Source organism: Lycium ferocissimum, chromosome 9 (genome assembly GCF_029784015.1).
Source record: "Lycium ferocissimum isolate CSIRO_LF1 chromosome 9, AGI_CSIRO_Lferr_CH_V1, whole genome shotgun sequence".
Classification (NCBI taxonomy): domain Eukaryota; kingdom Viridiplantae; phylum Streptophyta; class Magnoliopsida; order Solanales; family Solanaceae; genus Lycium; species Lycium ferocissimum.
In genome coordinates this window covers 47846219-47862379 of record NC_081350.1, presented here as the reverse complement: position 1 = coordinate 47862379, position 16161 = coordinate 47846219, and the positions used below count along the sequence as shown (strand labels likewise).

Sequence of the window (16161 nt, the reverse complement as noted above, 5' to 3'; positions counted from 1 at the left end):
TAAGTACGTAGGAAAAGAATCCTTAATTTGAAAAAGTATTGGGTTCTTGACGTGAGCATATATATTGATTTGAAGAAGTTTATTAACTATTTTAATATATGCATTCAATTAAGGGTCTGAGTCTCAGACATTCAAACAAAACTTCATTTCTAGTATGATACAAAATTCATGCTATCTAATCACAGAAAATAATGCAATCAACACGAAATAAACTTTTAAAGGGGTAGTTGGGGATGAACACTAAAATGAAGAAAGGTAATTTTGAGAGGAAATTTTAGGGAACGACCATGATGACCGAAATAGCAAAGTTTCTCACATTGATGAGCTTCAAGAAATAGTAAACGGTCTTTTCAAAACACAAATATATAACTCCCCATGAATATCAATTGCACTCATATTCATTACCGTAGGAACTGGGTTGGACGATAATAAAAAGTCATAGCAAACTTAGTGGCTACTTATAATAAAAAAAACAAGTAAGCGTAATTTCCCCTCAAACTTTGGTTTCATTCGGCTATTTTTTGGAGAGGAGTCAATTTATAGATCTAAGAAAGTGAACAAAATTCGAAAAAAAAAAAAAAAAAAAAAAAAAAAAAGAATTCTTCCCATAACATCTATGGCAAAGTCTATAACCAAAGTGCAGTAAGGTAAATATCAAAAGGGGATGTAGCTCAGATGGTAGAGCGCTCGCTTAGCATGCGAGAGGTACGGGGATCGATACCCCGCATCTCCATTTTTTTTTTTTTTTTTTTTTATACTGTTTTTGATAGATTTCTTTTTGTGGACCAAAAATTACTCCCTCTATCCCATTTTATGTGATCACTTTCCTTTTTCCTATCTTTAATGAGATGAATGTGTAGTCAAATGCTAATGTTTATGATTTATTTTAGATCAAAGTTTCAAAAGTCTTTATTTTTCTAAAAACGCCATATTCAGTCAAACAATGCCACATAAATTGAAAGACATAGAGTGCTATTTTTGTAAGGTCGGTTGAAGACCTACTTACACTCGCAGTTTCTTGAAGACACAGTAATATACTCCCTCTGTCCCAATTTATTATGTGGCATACTTTCTTTTTAGTTTGTCCCAAAAAGAATGTCACCTTTTTAGAGCACTAAGCTTTATTTTAAAAAAAAAAAAATATAACTTTATCTTAATATGATGATTTGACATTAACAAAAAAATATTCAAGCTATGAGGCTTGTTTTGGACCACAAATTTTAAAAGTGTTCCTTTCTTTATTAAATTTAAGCATGCGGGAGAAAAAACATTACCCCTCAAATCGTATCAAATAACATTCTAGATAAACTAAGTAACAATTTAGGGCATATATGCTAAGATTTGTGCTTGCGCGATGTCCTGTGCTTGTACTTAATCACGCTGTTTATCCTTCGGTTTTGCTAGCTAGGAAGAGATGAAAGAGTGGTTAATTTGATTATTTTATATAGAACCTTCTATGTTCATCCTTGATGAGTCTGTTTATATAACTTTACACTTTTATATATAACATCATTAGTAATAGAGAAGTTCGATATTGTAATCATATAATCCCTTAAGATACTATTTCACTATCGGTCACTCAGCAGTATTTAGCTTTGTAAGATGATCTTCGGTGATTCATATGGGATTCCAAGTGCCCATTGCTATTAGAGCCAGAGCATAAGCTAGTAATGCTTTCACTATTGGACTTTCACCATCTTTGTTATTTATTCCACTTTTGCAAGAAATCAAGGGGTTGTGGAGACTTCTATATTTCCCTAGATTGTTGCTCTGCCGAATAACTAGCAGGGGCGGCTCAAGCATATTTGGGGCCTAAAGGCATAACTTAATGGGAGGCCTTAAATAAATAAAAAATCTTTAATATATATTTTGATTTAAACTTTAAAGCCTATTCTTTTAGTTTTTTGAGATGCAAATATATTAGTAATATATTTTTTATACTCAACTCATTCTAAAAATTCTTTTTCAATAGATAATATAGTCAATCCATTTAATCTTTCTTGAGACATTATTGATCTTAGGGATAATTTTATCAATTTTAATTTTGAAAAAACATCTTTCCACTGAGTCAACTGTTATTGAATTGTTAACATTATCATATAAGAAATATAAGCATTTGAAAAAGAATCTTGCTTTTATTTGATTTAGTATATCGATTAGAATATTATCTTCTATTTCTACGATTTCTCTTAACATTTTCAATTCATAAAATAAGTCTACACCATCAATATCGGGGTGAGTGAGTGAGTGACTGCTCTCTTTTATAAAACATCAAGGATAAGACAATATTTTAAAATTCTTGTCACTAGTGATCTCGATTTTTTACCACTAAATAGCAAATCAAAAATATTTCCATACACTTCAATTTTTTTTGTTGTAAACTTTTGCTAACGGGATTATTAAGAAATAATACATCATATAATACATCATACCAAATAAAAATTCAAAATTTTCAAATGCGTATGTTGCTAAACAATTAGCTTTACTTTTATTTTTTGGTTCCTAACTAACAACTACTAAGTTCAATAAAAGCATCTCTTATAGGTGGAGTTTAAAATGTTATTGCTTCAATACTTTCGATACGATTTTTCCTACGTGACAATGATTCAGGAGTTGGAATTAACACGCTATTCACGATCAAAAAAAATATTGTCAATAATTACTTTATTCACAGTTAAAAATTTATCTTTTCTTTTACGTGAAAAAGATTAATTTTCTACTAATAGTGCTTAATATTTTTTTTAAGAAAACTTATAAACCCACCATTACTAAAAATGGGGCCCTCCAAAATTGGGGGCGTAAAGCAGCTGCTTCATTGGCTTCACCTAAGAGCCGGCCATGCGAATAAGGAATTCGATAGTTTTGATTTTAGAAGAAAATCGCCAGCAATAGATTTTTTTTTTTGTTGTGTCACAAGTGCATATACACTATAATAAAATATGATTTTAGCGGCAATTAATTTGCGGCAAAAACAACTTATATATATATATATATATATTATATATATATATATACTCCACCCTCGAAAAAAAACTAGTGGAACGATCTATTTTTTATATATATATATATAATTATTACCGGCATACCTATTTAAAAGTATTTATTATAATTATATCTTTAAAATACTAAAAAATTAAAAACAATAAATGCCGCTAAAGGCTTTAGCGACCTTGGATCTAATGGCATTAACCAATTGCGGGTAAATGTTTTTATGGCAATAATATTACGCATTAAAAGGAAAATATATCGCTACCAAGTTAAGTTCTTTAATGTAGTGATACCATGTGGCTGTATCAAAATTAGACATTTTGAACTAGAATTTCTCTCGGCCAAGATATCCAGGATTAAATAATATCAGAGACCAAATAGAATTTAAACAATAATTCAAAAAAATAAAATAATGGATTATAATTTATATAAAGAACATCATCATAATGACAACGCCAAATCCACGGTGTAACTAGCAATGAACCTAATTTTACTAGCTGATGATGGAGGAGATGATGTCGGTACAGAAACACCAGAATGAGGCAATGTAGGAACTTCCAACGGTTGTTGATCATGGACTAATACAAGAGGATTTTGCCGGAAAGTAAACAATGAACACGACTGGCTATTTATGTAAGATCCATCAAAATTAGACAGTTTAAACAAGAATGCCTCTCAACCATGATTGAACAAATCCAATACAATATAGAATCGAAACAATAATTTTAAAAAAATCAACGAATTACGTAAAGAACAACATCATAACAACAACACCAAATCCCACGGTGGAACTAGCAACGACACTAATTTTATCAGCAGATGAAGGTTGAGATGGCGCCGGTGGAGATGATGTTGGTACAGAATCATCATTAGGAGGCACTGTCGGAGCCTCAACAGTTATCGGAGACGGACTACTAGCACCAGGGGAAGTTGCAGGCGAGATTTTAGGTGCATTTTTTGGTGATGAAACAGGAGAGATTTTAGGTGCAATTTTTGGCGTTGGCGCCGAAGATTTAGGAGATGGTGATGAAGCAGGGGATTTAGCAGGGGCTGATGTTGGTGGAGGAACTGTGGCAAGTGTGTTGACTTCAAGCTTCATACCTGAGGCACAATGTCCACCAGTTTGATAATTGACCAAAAAGGGTTCATTGAATGTTAAATTGCTTCCACCTCTAAGATCAGAGGTTTGTGTCACATCTGAAGTAAGTAAACCAACATGCACGAAATAACCAGAGGGCTTTCGAGCCTTGTATATGGATTTTTTTTTTTTTTTTTAAACCTAAATTAGTCGAGTCGCAATGTGAATACCAAACACGGGTAAATTGAAAAAAAAAAAAAATAACACGCACAGTTGGTTCTTGGAGTGATAGAGAATAACAAAGACTAGTCATTTTTAAGAGAGAAATTCGATGAGGGTCGAGACAAGAATGTCAACCGCTCTTTAGTGCAAAGAAGGGTGGGTTTCAGAGAGGATTACGTCAACCAAAACTTTGACTATGAGAATGAGAGTTGACATCAACCTCACCTTGTTATCAGATAACAAAATAAATTTCACCTAACAACACTCCGCCCGGCCCCCTAAGAAGGAGGCCAACCAAGAGCAAGAAACCCGACGCTATACTACGAAATTCACGAATTATGTATAGAGTATACGTTTTTACTTTTATTTTATGATTTGTGTTATTTTCTTGTAATTGCATTTATTTTTTCACATACCAAAATTAATTAAGATTGACTCGGTAAGGGCATATTTGATTTGTATATTGGCTGAGAATCATTACACGTTATTGACTCCTAATCATGGTGTCAAATGTATGTGACACAAGAACATGCTAAAATGCGGTGCATTATTTATGTATTATGTACAAGGTTTTGTCAACACTTCATTCAGGTAAATAATCTGAATGCGTTCTTAGCACATGTAATCAATTAACAAGTTGGTAAGTCTCTTAAAAAAAACAGTGTTTTTTTTGTTGTATCATAGTTCTGCAGAGATTAACTAGGTTTTTTTAATCTTTTTTCTAATGCAATTTGATTAAGAAGTCAAAATTATCTTACACGATTTCACTAGATAGCTATTACCTATCACCGGCGCTTCATGAGGTATCAAAAGTAATAACTTATCGTTTTACTCTGAAAGTGTAAAATAATTGTATGCTAGTTACCTCACGTTTTACCACTTTATCACAAATTTTAGCACCCATTGCAACATTTTAAGCTAAATTGTGTTATATATGTGTAGGAAACAAATTAATATACGTGGAATGGAGAAAATGCGCAAAATGGAACGAAAGGGTAAAAGAAAAAGTGAAAAACAAATCCCGGAGCATTGGAGCTTAGTAGGCATTTGGCCATGAAAATCAAATATTTTTCACTTTATTTGGAATTTTAAAGTTGGAGTTGAAGATGAAGTTTTGTTTGGTTATGGTTTGCAAAGAATATTTGGTTGTTTGAATGTACTGAAAATTGAAAAAGTGAAAACAAAGTTTTAAGTGTTTTCCAAATGTAAATACAACTTCAAGCTGTATTTGAAATTTTCATGGCAACACGCTGATTTTCATATAAAGTGAAAAAGAATTCAGGAAAAAAAGTTAAAAATTCTCATGGCCAGACGGTCCTAAACTTTGATATTCTATAATTTTTACCCATTTCATTGACGGTTGGACTATATTATTGGCTGCGCTTATTTTCATTTAATATTCGAGTTGTTTTTGCAACTTTCATTTATTTTTGACATATCACAAATAAGCTTGACTCGGTAAGAGCAGACTAGATTTGTATATTCGTTTGAGTGCAATTACACGTTATTGACACTACAAAGTCCAATATATCAAAAGAACATGAATAGGGAATGGTTCACTCAGATAAAGAATCTGAAATATATTCTCAGTATATGTGATGAACAAGTTGAGAAAAAGCCTCTTCAATACACATTTATTATTATTTTTTTGGTTCTATCATAGTTCTGCTTAAATTTTAAAAAATACCTTTATCTTTTTCTGATTCAAATAAATTAAGAGGCTCGCTATGATCGATATTTTGTCTAAAAGGGATTGTAATAGCAATGATACTACTGCCTTACTGCATTTTATTTTCTCGCCTTCAGTGTATAACTAGTATGTTAAAGACCCTTCAAATCAGACAATGAGAAGAAGGGTCACATTTTTGTACCGACTAGTTAATATATAAATATGTTTTCCATGGGATAAATTAAACCACAAAAAGGCTTTCTGAGAAAGAAAATAATTCAAATAATTAACTTATTAAAATTTGTAGGAGTGGTTGATATAACTTTGTTGACCAAGAAGCAATGCATACTTTTGGAGGCTGTCATATCGGTGGATGCACGTTCAAGTTCTAATTAGTGCTATTTATAAATTGACTATTTTACTAAATAATGGAACTGTTCAAATGTTAATTTATGATTTATGATAATAATTTTATATATTTATTGTTATCAATTTAATTGCCCTTTTTCCCTTTCAAAGGTCATGGCTGGATTTTGAACTGACCAACTCAAATTCATAAGACCTACTCCAAACAAATAGAGCTATGATGCATTGATTCATATAACAATTAAAATATATACCAAACAAGGACCTAAGGGGCTGCATTCCTTTCTTCCAATGAATTTTTTTAGATCTTTTATTTGAACTTTTCTCCCTGTAGGTCAGGTTTTACAGATATTTGGGATCAGCACCTCTCAAACTTGCTCATGTTGCAGAACTGCAAACGAGGAGTCTATCAATCATGTATTTGCTCAAGGTGAGAGAGTCTCCAGAAAATGGAGAATGATATCAGGCTATTTATATATTGTCCTTAGGTAAGTTGACTATAAACTCTCTTCTTCAAAGCTGGTGGAATGGTAAGCCTAATAATGTTGTGCACAGGCTCTTTCTACAGATTACCCCAGCATTGTATGCTGAAAAATATGGAAGGCCAATTGTGCAAAGAAGTATGGCCACAAAAATATTTCCTTGGTAAGAATCTGGCATTAGATTCTCATCCAACTTAATGTATGAGTGAGAAAAAGGTTCAGCACCATGGACAATAGCTAGAACTGGGACTTCGCTAGCCCTTTTCTTTCCCTGAACCTAAAAGTTGCCTTAGTTTCCTTTTTTATTTTATCCTAAGCTTTAAGTCAAGGATTCTATGCTACTCGATCTTTCTTGACAAAGAGAATGTCTTACTTAGGTCTCAGAACAAGCTACCAAGCTCCCCTCCACTTAGGTCTCACAACAAGCTACCAAGCTCCTCTCCCACCTTCATCAGTCTCTTTCTCCAGCCCTTGTCATTAGTTAGCTAGCACTTCCCTTGCTTGCCATTTGAGTTTTCAAAGTCAAGATGATTGTCCTCAACTACAAGCACAAGCTATCTAGCAAAATGATTTACTTAAACAACAAACTTAATAGTCCTATCATTGTTTATACTGATGAGAGTAGCGGGACAGAGATTAGCAAGTCAGCAGCAGGAGGGATTGCTAGAAAAAGAAATGGGGAACCCATCATGGTATTTGCTAATCCTCTTCAATTCTCCACTAACAGTTATTGTGACACTCAGGCAGCTTTATTTGGTGTTACTTTGGTGCAGTGACCAACACTACAAGCCTGTTTTGATGAGCTTTTAACTTATGACTTATAAGTTAGGAATCCTAACTTATGATTTTTGGCTTATTTTTGTTATATTTGCTTGAAACAAGTGCTTAAGAGGGTGTTTGGTTAAGCTTATAAGTTGATCAAACCAGCCTATAAGCATTTTTTCGTTAATCTCCGCGTTTGGTAAAAATAAAAGTGCTTATAAGCTAAAAATAAGCCATAAATTGGTATCCTCTAACTTATTATTTTTGAGCTTGTGAGCACTTTTAGTTTGACCAAATTTTTTACTATTCTATCCCTAATATTATTTTGTAGTCCCTAAAATACCTTTACTTTAATAAAACCCAAACCCTCTCCATCATGTCACTTCCTCACCCCACGTCTTTAAAACCCAACAAACTCTCCTTTACGACCATTAAAAACATACGAGAATTTCATAAATGCAAACATCAAAAATCCAGAAAATCAAGGAGATTATACCCTTGGATGGCTGCTCGTGATTTGATTGCTCATGATATTATTAATAGTTGAATGGTTTTATTTAAGTAGCAGCAAACAAAATTTCATTAATTGCATATGTGTTTCTTCTATTCAAATATGTGTACTATTTGAGTATGTTATACTAACGAACTTTAGTGTAATTATTAATTATTTTTTATAGCTTATGATTGTAATTTAGCTTATCATAAAATAATTTATATTCATAAGAAATAATTTTATCTAATTAATTATGTATTAAAAATAAAATGAGGCATAAATTATTTCGTATTTTAATTAATTTGGTATTAAGAACTTATAAAAATAACGTTTTTATTAGTATAAACGACTTTAAGGGTATTTAAGTCATTGTAACAGAAAAAATGCTTAACAGCACTTTTTTTGTAAAACTCTTCAGCTGCTTATTATCAGTTTAAGCACTTTTATCCCAATACACAACTGCTTATTTATCAAATCAGCTTCAGCACTTAAAAATACTTATCAACACTTAATGCTTATCAGCTACTTTAAATCAGTTAAGCCAAATGGACTTTATAAGCACTATTTATCTTACCCAAACACTACAAAAACACGTAGAGCTATTTTGGCTTAAAAGTACCTAAAATAAGCCAATCCAAATAGGCTCTATGACAACTACAAAGTACATCTAAACTTTATGCTTCTCTTGCAAATGATTAATGGAATATTAACTCCCCATGACATCTCAAAAGGGATGTGGAGAAAATTCAAGACCAAATCAGGGGGAGAAAAGTGTTATGGAACGGAAAAAACTAGAGAGAAAATCGAAGCATTGTTTCTTGTGTTTAAAAATAAAAGACTACATCTCTATTTATAAAGAAATAAAGTAAATAAAATAAAATAAATAAAATAAAATAAAATATGTTATTTTCCTTATAGATACTAAACTAAAAGAAAACTAAATGTTTTATAATTAATGTAGTAACAAGACTTAGAAGGAAACTAAATGTTCTACCATATTCTTATACTAAAAAGGAAGTAAATCTTTCTACCATCAATTAAATCATAAAGTAGAAGAAAAGTAAATTTTAACAAAATGTACAATTTTTTCATTGTTATAGAGAAGGCAATATGGTAGCTAATGCACTGGCTAAGCATGCTACCCACCTGAACCACAGTATGGGCTATCACCTTGAAAGGGACCTCTCCATTATATGTTAGCTAGTATTTGGACACGTGTATTGCATGTGTATTCGGCCATGTGAATAGTATGATGGTATAGATCATAGTAAAACAGCTGTGCAATGAGTAAAAGAATATTTCAGAGGAAAAATACAAATTGAATTTGGTGAGCAGTTAGTCTATTCGAGTGATTTGATTGTTAAACTACAAATGATCAAATTATGCCGTTTAATAGGGTTCAGTCACATTATTATTTTTAGGGTTTGATTATAAAGGCTAGCAACTTCAGTTGACACAATGTATGAAATCTTAATAATATAATAAAATAAAAGTAAGTATAAAGTGTATAGTTGTTGTCAATTTTGTGATGCAGTAATTTAAGTAATATGTTAAAAGGATTATAATATAAATTTAGACTTAATAGCAACCGATCAATTTGGTATTCATACCAAATAATAAAGCATTACAATTAAAAGATCATTTGAGCTCCATATTCACGAACAAGAGACTTGATGTATGCAAAGAATCTTGTTAAAAAGCATTGGGTGTAAACATACGATTGAGCCTTTAAAACTAACTTCAATCAATACAATCTTTGTAGACTGGAAAATAATAATAACAATAAAAAGTATCCAAACAATTTCTTAAAAGTTCTATAAAGTAGAGATTTAACTATCACTAAAATTATCTAACAGAACTCATTCTTGTTGGCACATTTGACTATGCCGATCAGAGAAAAACAACAAAATGTCAAGGGTGATATCTCTAAAATACCTCAATAATAATTCTAGAGACTATCACTTTGGAATAACACAGTGCAAGTCAATCTCAATGGCATAAAAAAGTAAAACAAACAAGCAATACTTATAGTTCACTAAAGGAAAAAGAAAATTCTCATTGAAGGTTGTAAAGCAACTATTTTCTAATTTTCATGTTCCTTTCGTAGCTCCGAGAACTTGTCTTTTATTCGCACCTTTCACATTTTCTTTCTGGTAATTTAATCAACTTATTGAACTCTATTAGTAACAAAGTTTTTTTGAACTAAACATAGAAAATAACAAAGGAAAATAAACTTACCTAGTAAAGTTAAAACTTTCATCTAATGGTGATGGTTATACTTATTCATATTACTGTCATTAGCTCAACTGCCCTTATATTGGGCTGGTCTTTAATTTTTGGCCCTCCTATCTCATTGTTTTAGTTTTTATCCTTCAACCCTTTAAGTAATAATAAGTGGACAAAATTATCCCTCCCATCCCACATAGCTTTGGTTTCTTCTTCAACTCATCTTCTTCCCCAACATCATCCTTCTCTCCTCCTTCAAATTTCAAACCCAGGAGCACCAAGTACCAACAATGATGGATTTCAAATTTCGCTATCAACTTCTCTATAACGGTTTGAAGTTTTCATTGGCATTATCTAAACAATTTTTTCTTTACTAACTACCCAACCAATCAGGTAACCTCATTTACATATCTAAAAATACAACAAAAAAATGGAGAAAATGGAAAAAATGATATCATTAAAGCTATAGAAGTGATATCATTACTGTCGACATAGTGCAGAGCACATTCCAGCCACCAAAAATTTACCCTCCCTTTTTATTGTACTTTTTAACAATTTTATATTTTTGGGAAGATGCCAAAGAAGCAGCACTTTGCCACTTAATATGGCTAGCAACAGATACAGTTTAATAAACTTGATGTCATTTGGTATCAAGAAAGGCACTGCCACCAAGCACCTTAATTAAGTAAAGCTGTGAGAAAGGATAGAATGTCGCATGTTTTAAGTGCAGCAAAAGAAATGTATACTGAAGTCTAAAGGTACAGAGGTTTACCAGGGTGATACAGAATAGAGATGTCATAAAGCCACCACATTAGCTTTACCAGGGTGATATAGATAGAGATGTCATAATCCTTCAGGAGCTCCATCCATTTGGCTCGCGCCGGAATTAAGATCTCTACTCAGTAAACACATGGCCGAAGGCTACGGTGATCGGTGAAAACCTCACAATAGACACCGTACAAGTAATGCCTCCAAAGCTTCAAGGCGAAGACTACGGCCAGCAACTCCAAATCATGGGTAGAGTAATTTTTCTCGTGAACTTTCAACTGACGAGAAGCATAAGCTATCACCCTACCCTCCCCGCATCAACACCGTATCCAAACCCATACGGGAAGCATCACGATGAGGCCGTGAAGTCCTTGCCCTCCACGCTGTAAGGCTAGGATCGGGGGCATGTGTTATACCTCGAAAAAAAAATTGAGTCCATGAAATAATTCTGCGTGATGAACGACCCTATGAACGTAAGTAAAAATCGTAATTAAAACCGAAAAAAAATCTGATTTTTTTTCATTTTCTACCTCTCTCTCTCACTCTAAACCCTCCCAAACCCTCCTAAAAGCTCTCTAAATCTTTTAAGTTGAATTTCCTCCAAATCAAACCAAGATTTCATCTTAGGAATTGGAAACTAGTTAGGAAAGGATTATAGTATTTGGTGCTTGATGTGTGGCTGATTATTGAAGCTTGGAGCTAGAATTTTAGTTGAGTTTTTTTGGGCAATAAGGTATGTAATATACTCTATTCTTGTTAATTAAGTTATTCATGGGAGAATTCCCTAGTTTAAAGTGAAGGGAATTATGTTATGAAGTCATAGATTAGTTGGTTGATATGATTGCCTTGAGGGTTATTTTTTTTATTGGAACTTTGAGAGATTTCTAGGTACTTATATTGCTATATGATGTTGTTGATAAGTTGTTGTTCTTGAATTTGGAAGAAGAAAATGTGTTGTTGATGTTCCTATGGAAATTGAAGGGTTTCGGGTAAGGTTGCAAGTTGCTTGGGTCGTATGAAATATTGTGGAAATTGTTTAAAATGTTCTTGAATATTGTTTGAATGGTTTCGGATTAGTAGTTGAACGTACGAATGTGGAGGTTGGTTTGAATGTAAATAGTTGGATTGAATATAATGGGATGTTGTTGAATTATGTAGAAAAGTGTAGTTAATGTTAGAATGCGTTTTGAATTGATTGTTGATGTTCCTAGAATGTTTGTTGGTATTGTTGTTGATGAATTTGGCCGAGTTGAAATCTCGGGGTTGTTGCATTTATAGGGGAAGTGCGCCCAAATTTACGAGAATAAGTGATGGTTTTGGAATTGAATTCTTCGATGTTTATGGCTAATGTTGATATCAAATGACGTGTGTGTAGATTTTGAGAAACCGAGACTTGGGTTTGGATTAGCTTAGGAAGCAATCGAGGTATGTAAAGTTTACCCTCCTTCTTTTGGCATGTCTTAGATATGGCTAAGTTATGATATGTTATGAGCTTCGGGGGTAATTCTATTCTTAAAAATCCGAGCACGTTTATGAGCCATATTTGCTTTGATGTTGGCACCTGTGGACAAGCTATGGTTTATGTATCTTTGTATGATTGAATTTCAAAAGTCTTATAAAGAATTTTGCTACTAAAAGAGGCCCCTGGACTTCAAACGCCCGTAACTTTCGCATACGAGCCCGGATCGCCCCGAAACCTAATAGGTAACTTCATAAGGCATAACGTTCCCCCAACTCTCGTAGTCGGGCTCGGATGGGATTGGTACCCGTACGTGGGCCCCGCGACTTTCTCTATGTACTTTGACGATTTTTTTTTTGAAAGAATATGATATGACTATTATTCCGATTTCAAGTACGATCGTTACTTATCTTTCGAGTTTGTAATAATGATTCGATAACATATGATGACTATGATTTTCGAGGCGGGCTCGGATTGGGTTGACGCCGTCCGTGGGTCCCGCGACTTTTCTTTGGATAATCTTAACGACTTTTTGAAAGGAACTTAATATGACTACCTTGACCCCGAGTATAATTATATATTTATCGGTTGAGTCGAAATAGTGATTTTTATGTATGGGATTTTTGATACGTGACTACGGTTCTAGAAGTTCGGTTTGATACGTTCTCGAGTAATATTCGGAAGAAAATCGGATTTGACTACCGTTTTGGCTTACAAATGATGGTTCGCTTTGATTAACCTATTAAGTCTTTGAAAATGTTTTAAACTATATTTGGCTACTCATGATTTCGGCATTTTTGTTACATTTTAACCAAGTCCGGGCGGTTGTTATCGTGCGCACTATTCGCAAGTATGATGTGATACGAAGTATGATGTGACCGGTCGTCGAGCCCCTTGGCCGGGTACCGTGTATATATGTTATGATGTGTGACGGAAATGTTCGGAGATATAAAACCTTCAAGTATGATGTGTTGTGGCGTCCAGATGGAGTAACCACGTGCTCGTCCCCCTGTCCCATTGCGGACCGTATGTGGTATGTGATATGATAATATGATGACATGATGATATGTGATAATATGACGATATGATTATTATATTATATATGGACGGCCGATACGTCTTCAGACACATATTATATTATACGATCGGGCCGTACGCTTCCCGGATTATTATATTATATATGGATCGGGCGTACATTCTCTGCAAGATTATTATATTATATATGGATCGGGCCGTACGTTCCTCGGCATTATCGTATTATTTATGGATCGGGCCGTCGATTTCCTCGGCATTTGGTTAATGTCGCCCTCATGATGTGTTTGATTTTCCGTATGTATTTGTTAAATGTTTTTTTCAAAAGAAAGCTAAGCCTTTTGGCATTCGATTGTCATATTTGTCTTTTGTATCTCTTAGGTATGATTTGTATGTCGGATGAAAGCATTTTGGTATTCGCTATTGTGCTCACGTTCGTACTCCTTATTCGGCTATGACTTCGTTAGTATGCCATGCTTTTACATGCTCGCACATATTCCTTCGACCCCCTTTCTTCGGGGTCGCGTTCATGCGCGCGGTATATACGGTATTGAGTAGGTGATGTTAGGAGAAGATGTTCCGTCCGGATTGGCAGCTCCATTTCCTCCGGAACCGCCGAGTCGTAGTTCTTTTGTATGGTGTACGAAGTTATGGTAGAGACTTTGCGAACGGTGTCGTGTGGCCGATGTGTCGCCTTTTATAAGCGGCTATGTAAGTCGATGTATTATTCTCGCATTGTTACGAACTTCACATGTTTACGCATTTCATACGATGCTAGCTTTATTTGATTTGACAAAGATGGAAGGCATGTTTGTTTTCAAAAAAATTTTCGTTATGTGCTTACGTCATGTTTTGCGGGCCTAGTATGATTATGAGTATTATGAAAGTCTGCGGGTTCGCTCGGCCCTAGGTAAGGGTCGGGTGCCCATCACGCCCTATCGAAAATTAGGGTGTGACACTGTGGTCAAAAGAAGCTTGAGGTTTTGAAAGCTCTCCTCACAATCATCCGTCCACTGGAAAGGAACATCCTTTTGAGTCAATCTAGCCGGCGACGAAGAACAAGAAAAATCCTTCACAAAATGACGGTAATAGCGGCCAAACCCACCAAACTACGAATCTCGTAATGCAGTGGGCCTCGCCCAAACTCTCATAGCCTCAATCTTCTGTGGATCAGCCATAATCCCCTCCTTGGACACCACATGGCCCAAGAATGCTACACACTTTAACCAGAACTCACACTTAGAAAATTTAGCAAACAAACTATGTTTCTTCAACAAGCCAAGGATTATATGAGAATGCATTTGTCATGCTCCACCTCCTCTTGGAATACACCAAGATGTCATCGATAAACACAATCACAAAAGAATCAAGGAACGATCCAAAGCATGCCATTCATTAAGGTCATAATGCAAATTTCTGGCATCGTAAGCCCGGAAGACATCACTAGAAACTCATGCTGGCCATATCTCGTCCAAAATGGCCGTCGAATATCCTCGCTTCTACCGATGATAGCCGGAACGCAAATCAATCTTAGAAAACACCGAAGCACTCGGCTTCGGTCAAATAGATCATTAATACGAGGCATAAGGCAATCGTTTCAGATAGTGACTTGTTCAATCAAGGTAATCAATGACATCCTCACGGTCCTGCCTTTCTTCTTCACAACTAACACGGAAAGCACCCCCAAGCGGGAGATGCTCCTACAATGAAGCCCTTGTTCAATAAATCCCGCAATTGTTCCTGTTCTCTTCAACCCTACCGGGTGCCATCCGATACAGGCGGACAGAAATAGACGAGTACCCAAGTCCACGTCGATATAGAAATCAATGTCACGGACTGGGTGGTATACCCGCAAATCTGCTTTAAAATACCTCCGCGAACTCGCTCACAATAGGAATAGACTCAAGGGTGGAGATGCAATGTCGTATCACGAACATGCGTCAAATATGCCAAACACCCCTTACTTACTACCCCTTCGCACGAAGCCGGAAGAAAATAATCTTTCTTCGGAGCCGGAACTAGAGATACTCTCTCCACTTAAGCCCAGGGATGCGCCCGCATGGCTAGCGATTGTTTTTGGCGTGATAGTCCAAGATCGCATGATAAGGAGAAAGCGGACATACCCAATATAATCATCAGTTCCATCATATCCGGAATCATCAAATTCTACCCGGTGTCATACCTCATAAAAGTAACTAAACAAGACTTGCGTCTCGATAAACAACTTAAATAATCTCCTACCGGATAGACACATGAATAGGTATATCTATGCTATCACACGGTAAATCCCAACCAACTCGCATGAAATGCAGATATATACGAATAAGTGGGATCTCAGATCAAATAACATAGATGCCGCTCTATAACGGGCGTAAAACGGTACCGAGATCACAAGATCCGAGCCTCCTCGAGCCTGCCTCAGAAACGAGCAACAATGGGCTCCACCACGCCCGCACGGGATTCCCTCTGAATCGTGAGTACCACCTCTAATGGTCGGGACCCATCATTAGAACCACAAGTACCGCCTGACCGAGCACCGCCTTCCGAGAAGTCCCTCCTCGACCATCGGATTATTTAAGTCCCGTGGATAATCCGCCTGGGGGGGAATCTTTGAAT

The 16161-nt window shown here is 35.0% G+C and overlaps 1 protein-coding gene and 1 non-coding gene across 2 annotated transcripts in view; one reads left to right on the top strand and one right to left on the bottom strand.

The window, feature by feature from the left end:
* The first annotated feature begins 660 nt into the window (after positions 1 to 660).
* TRNAA-AGC (transfer RNA alanine (anticodon AGC)) lies at positions 661 to 733 on the top strand. Its single transcript has one exon. It is a non-coding gene; the product is annotated as a tRNA-Ala (tRNA).
* Positions 734 to 3429: 2696 nt separating this feature from the next.
* LOC132031993 (uncharacterized) overlaps positions 3430 to 16161 on the bottom strand; it is a 13209-nt gene continuing 477 nt past the window's right edge. Inside the window, exons 2-3 of the mRNA XM_059421827.1 lie at positions 3735 to 4185; positions 3430 to 3613 (exon numbers count right to left, since the gene is read on the bottom strand). Coding sequence (XP_059277810.1) covers positions 3430 to 3613; positions 3735 to 4185 — 635 coding nt within the window. The remainder of the gene's footprint in view (positions 3614 to 3734; positions 4186 to 16161) is intronic.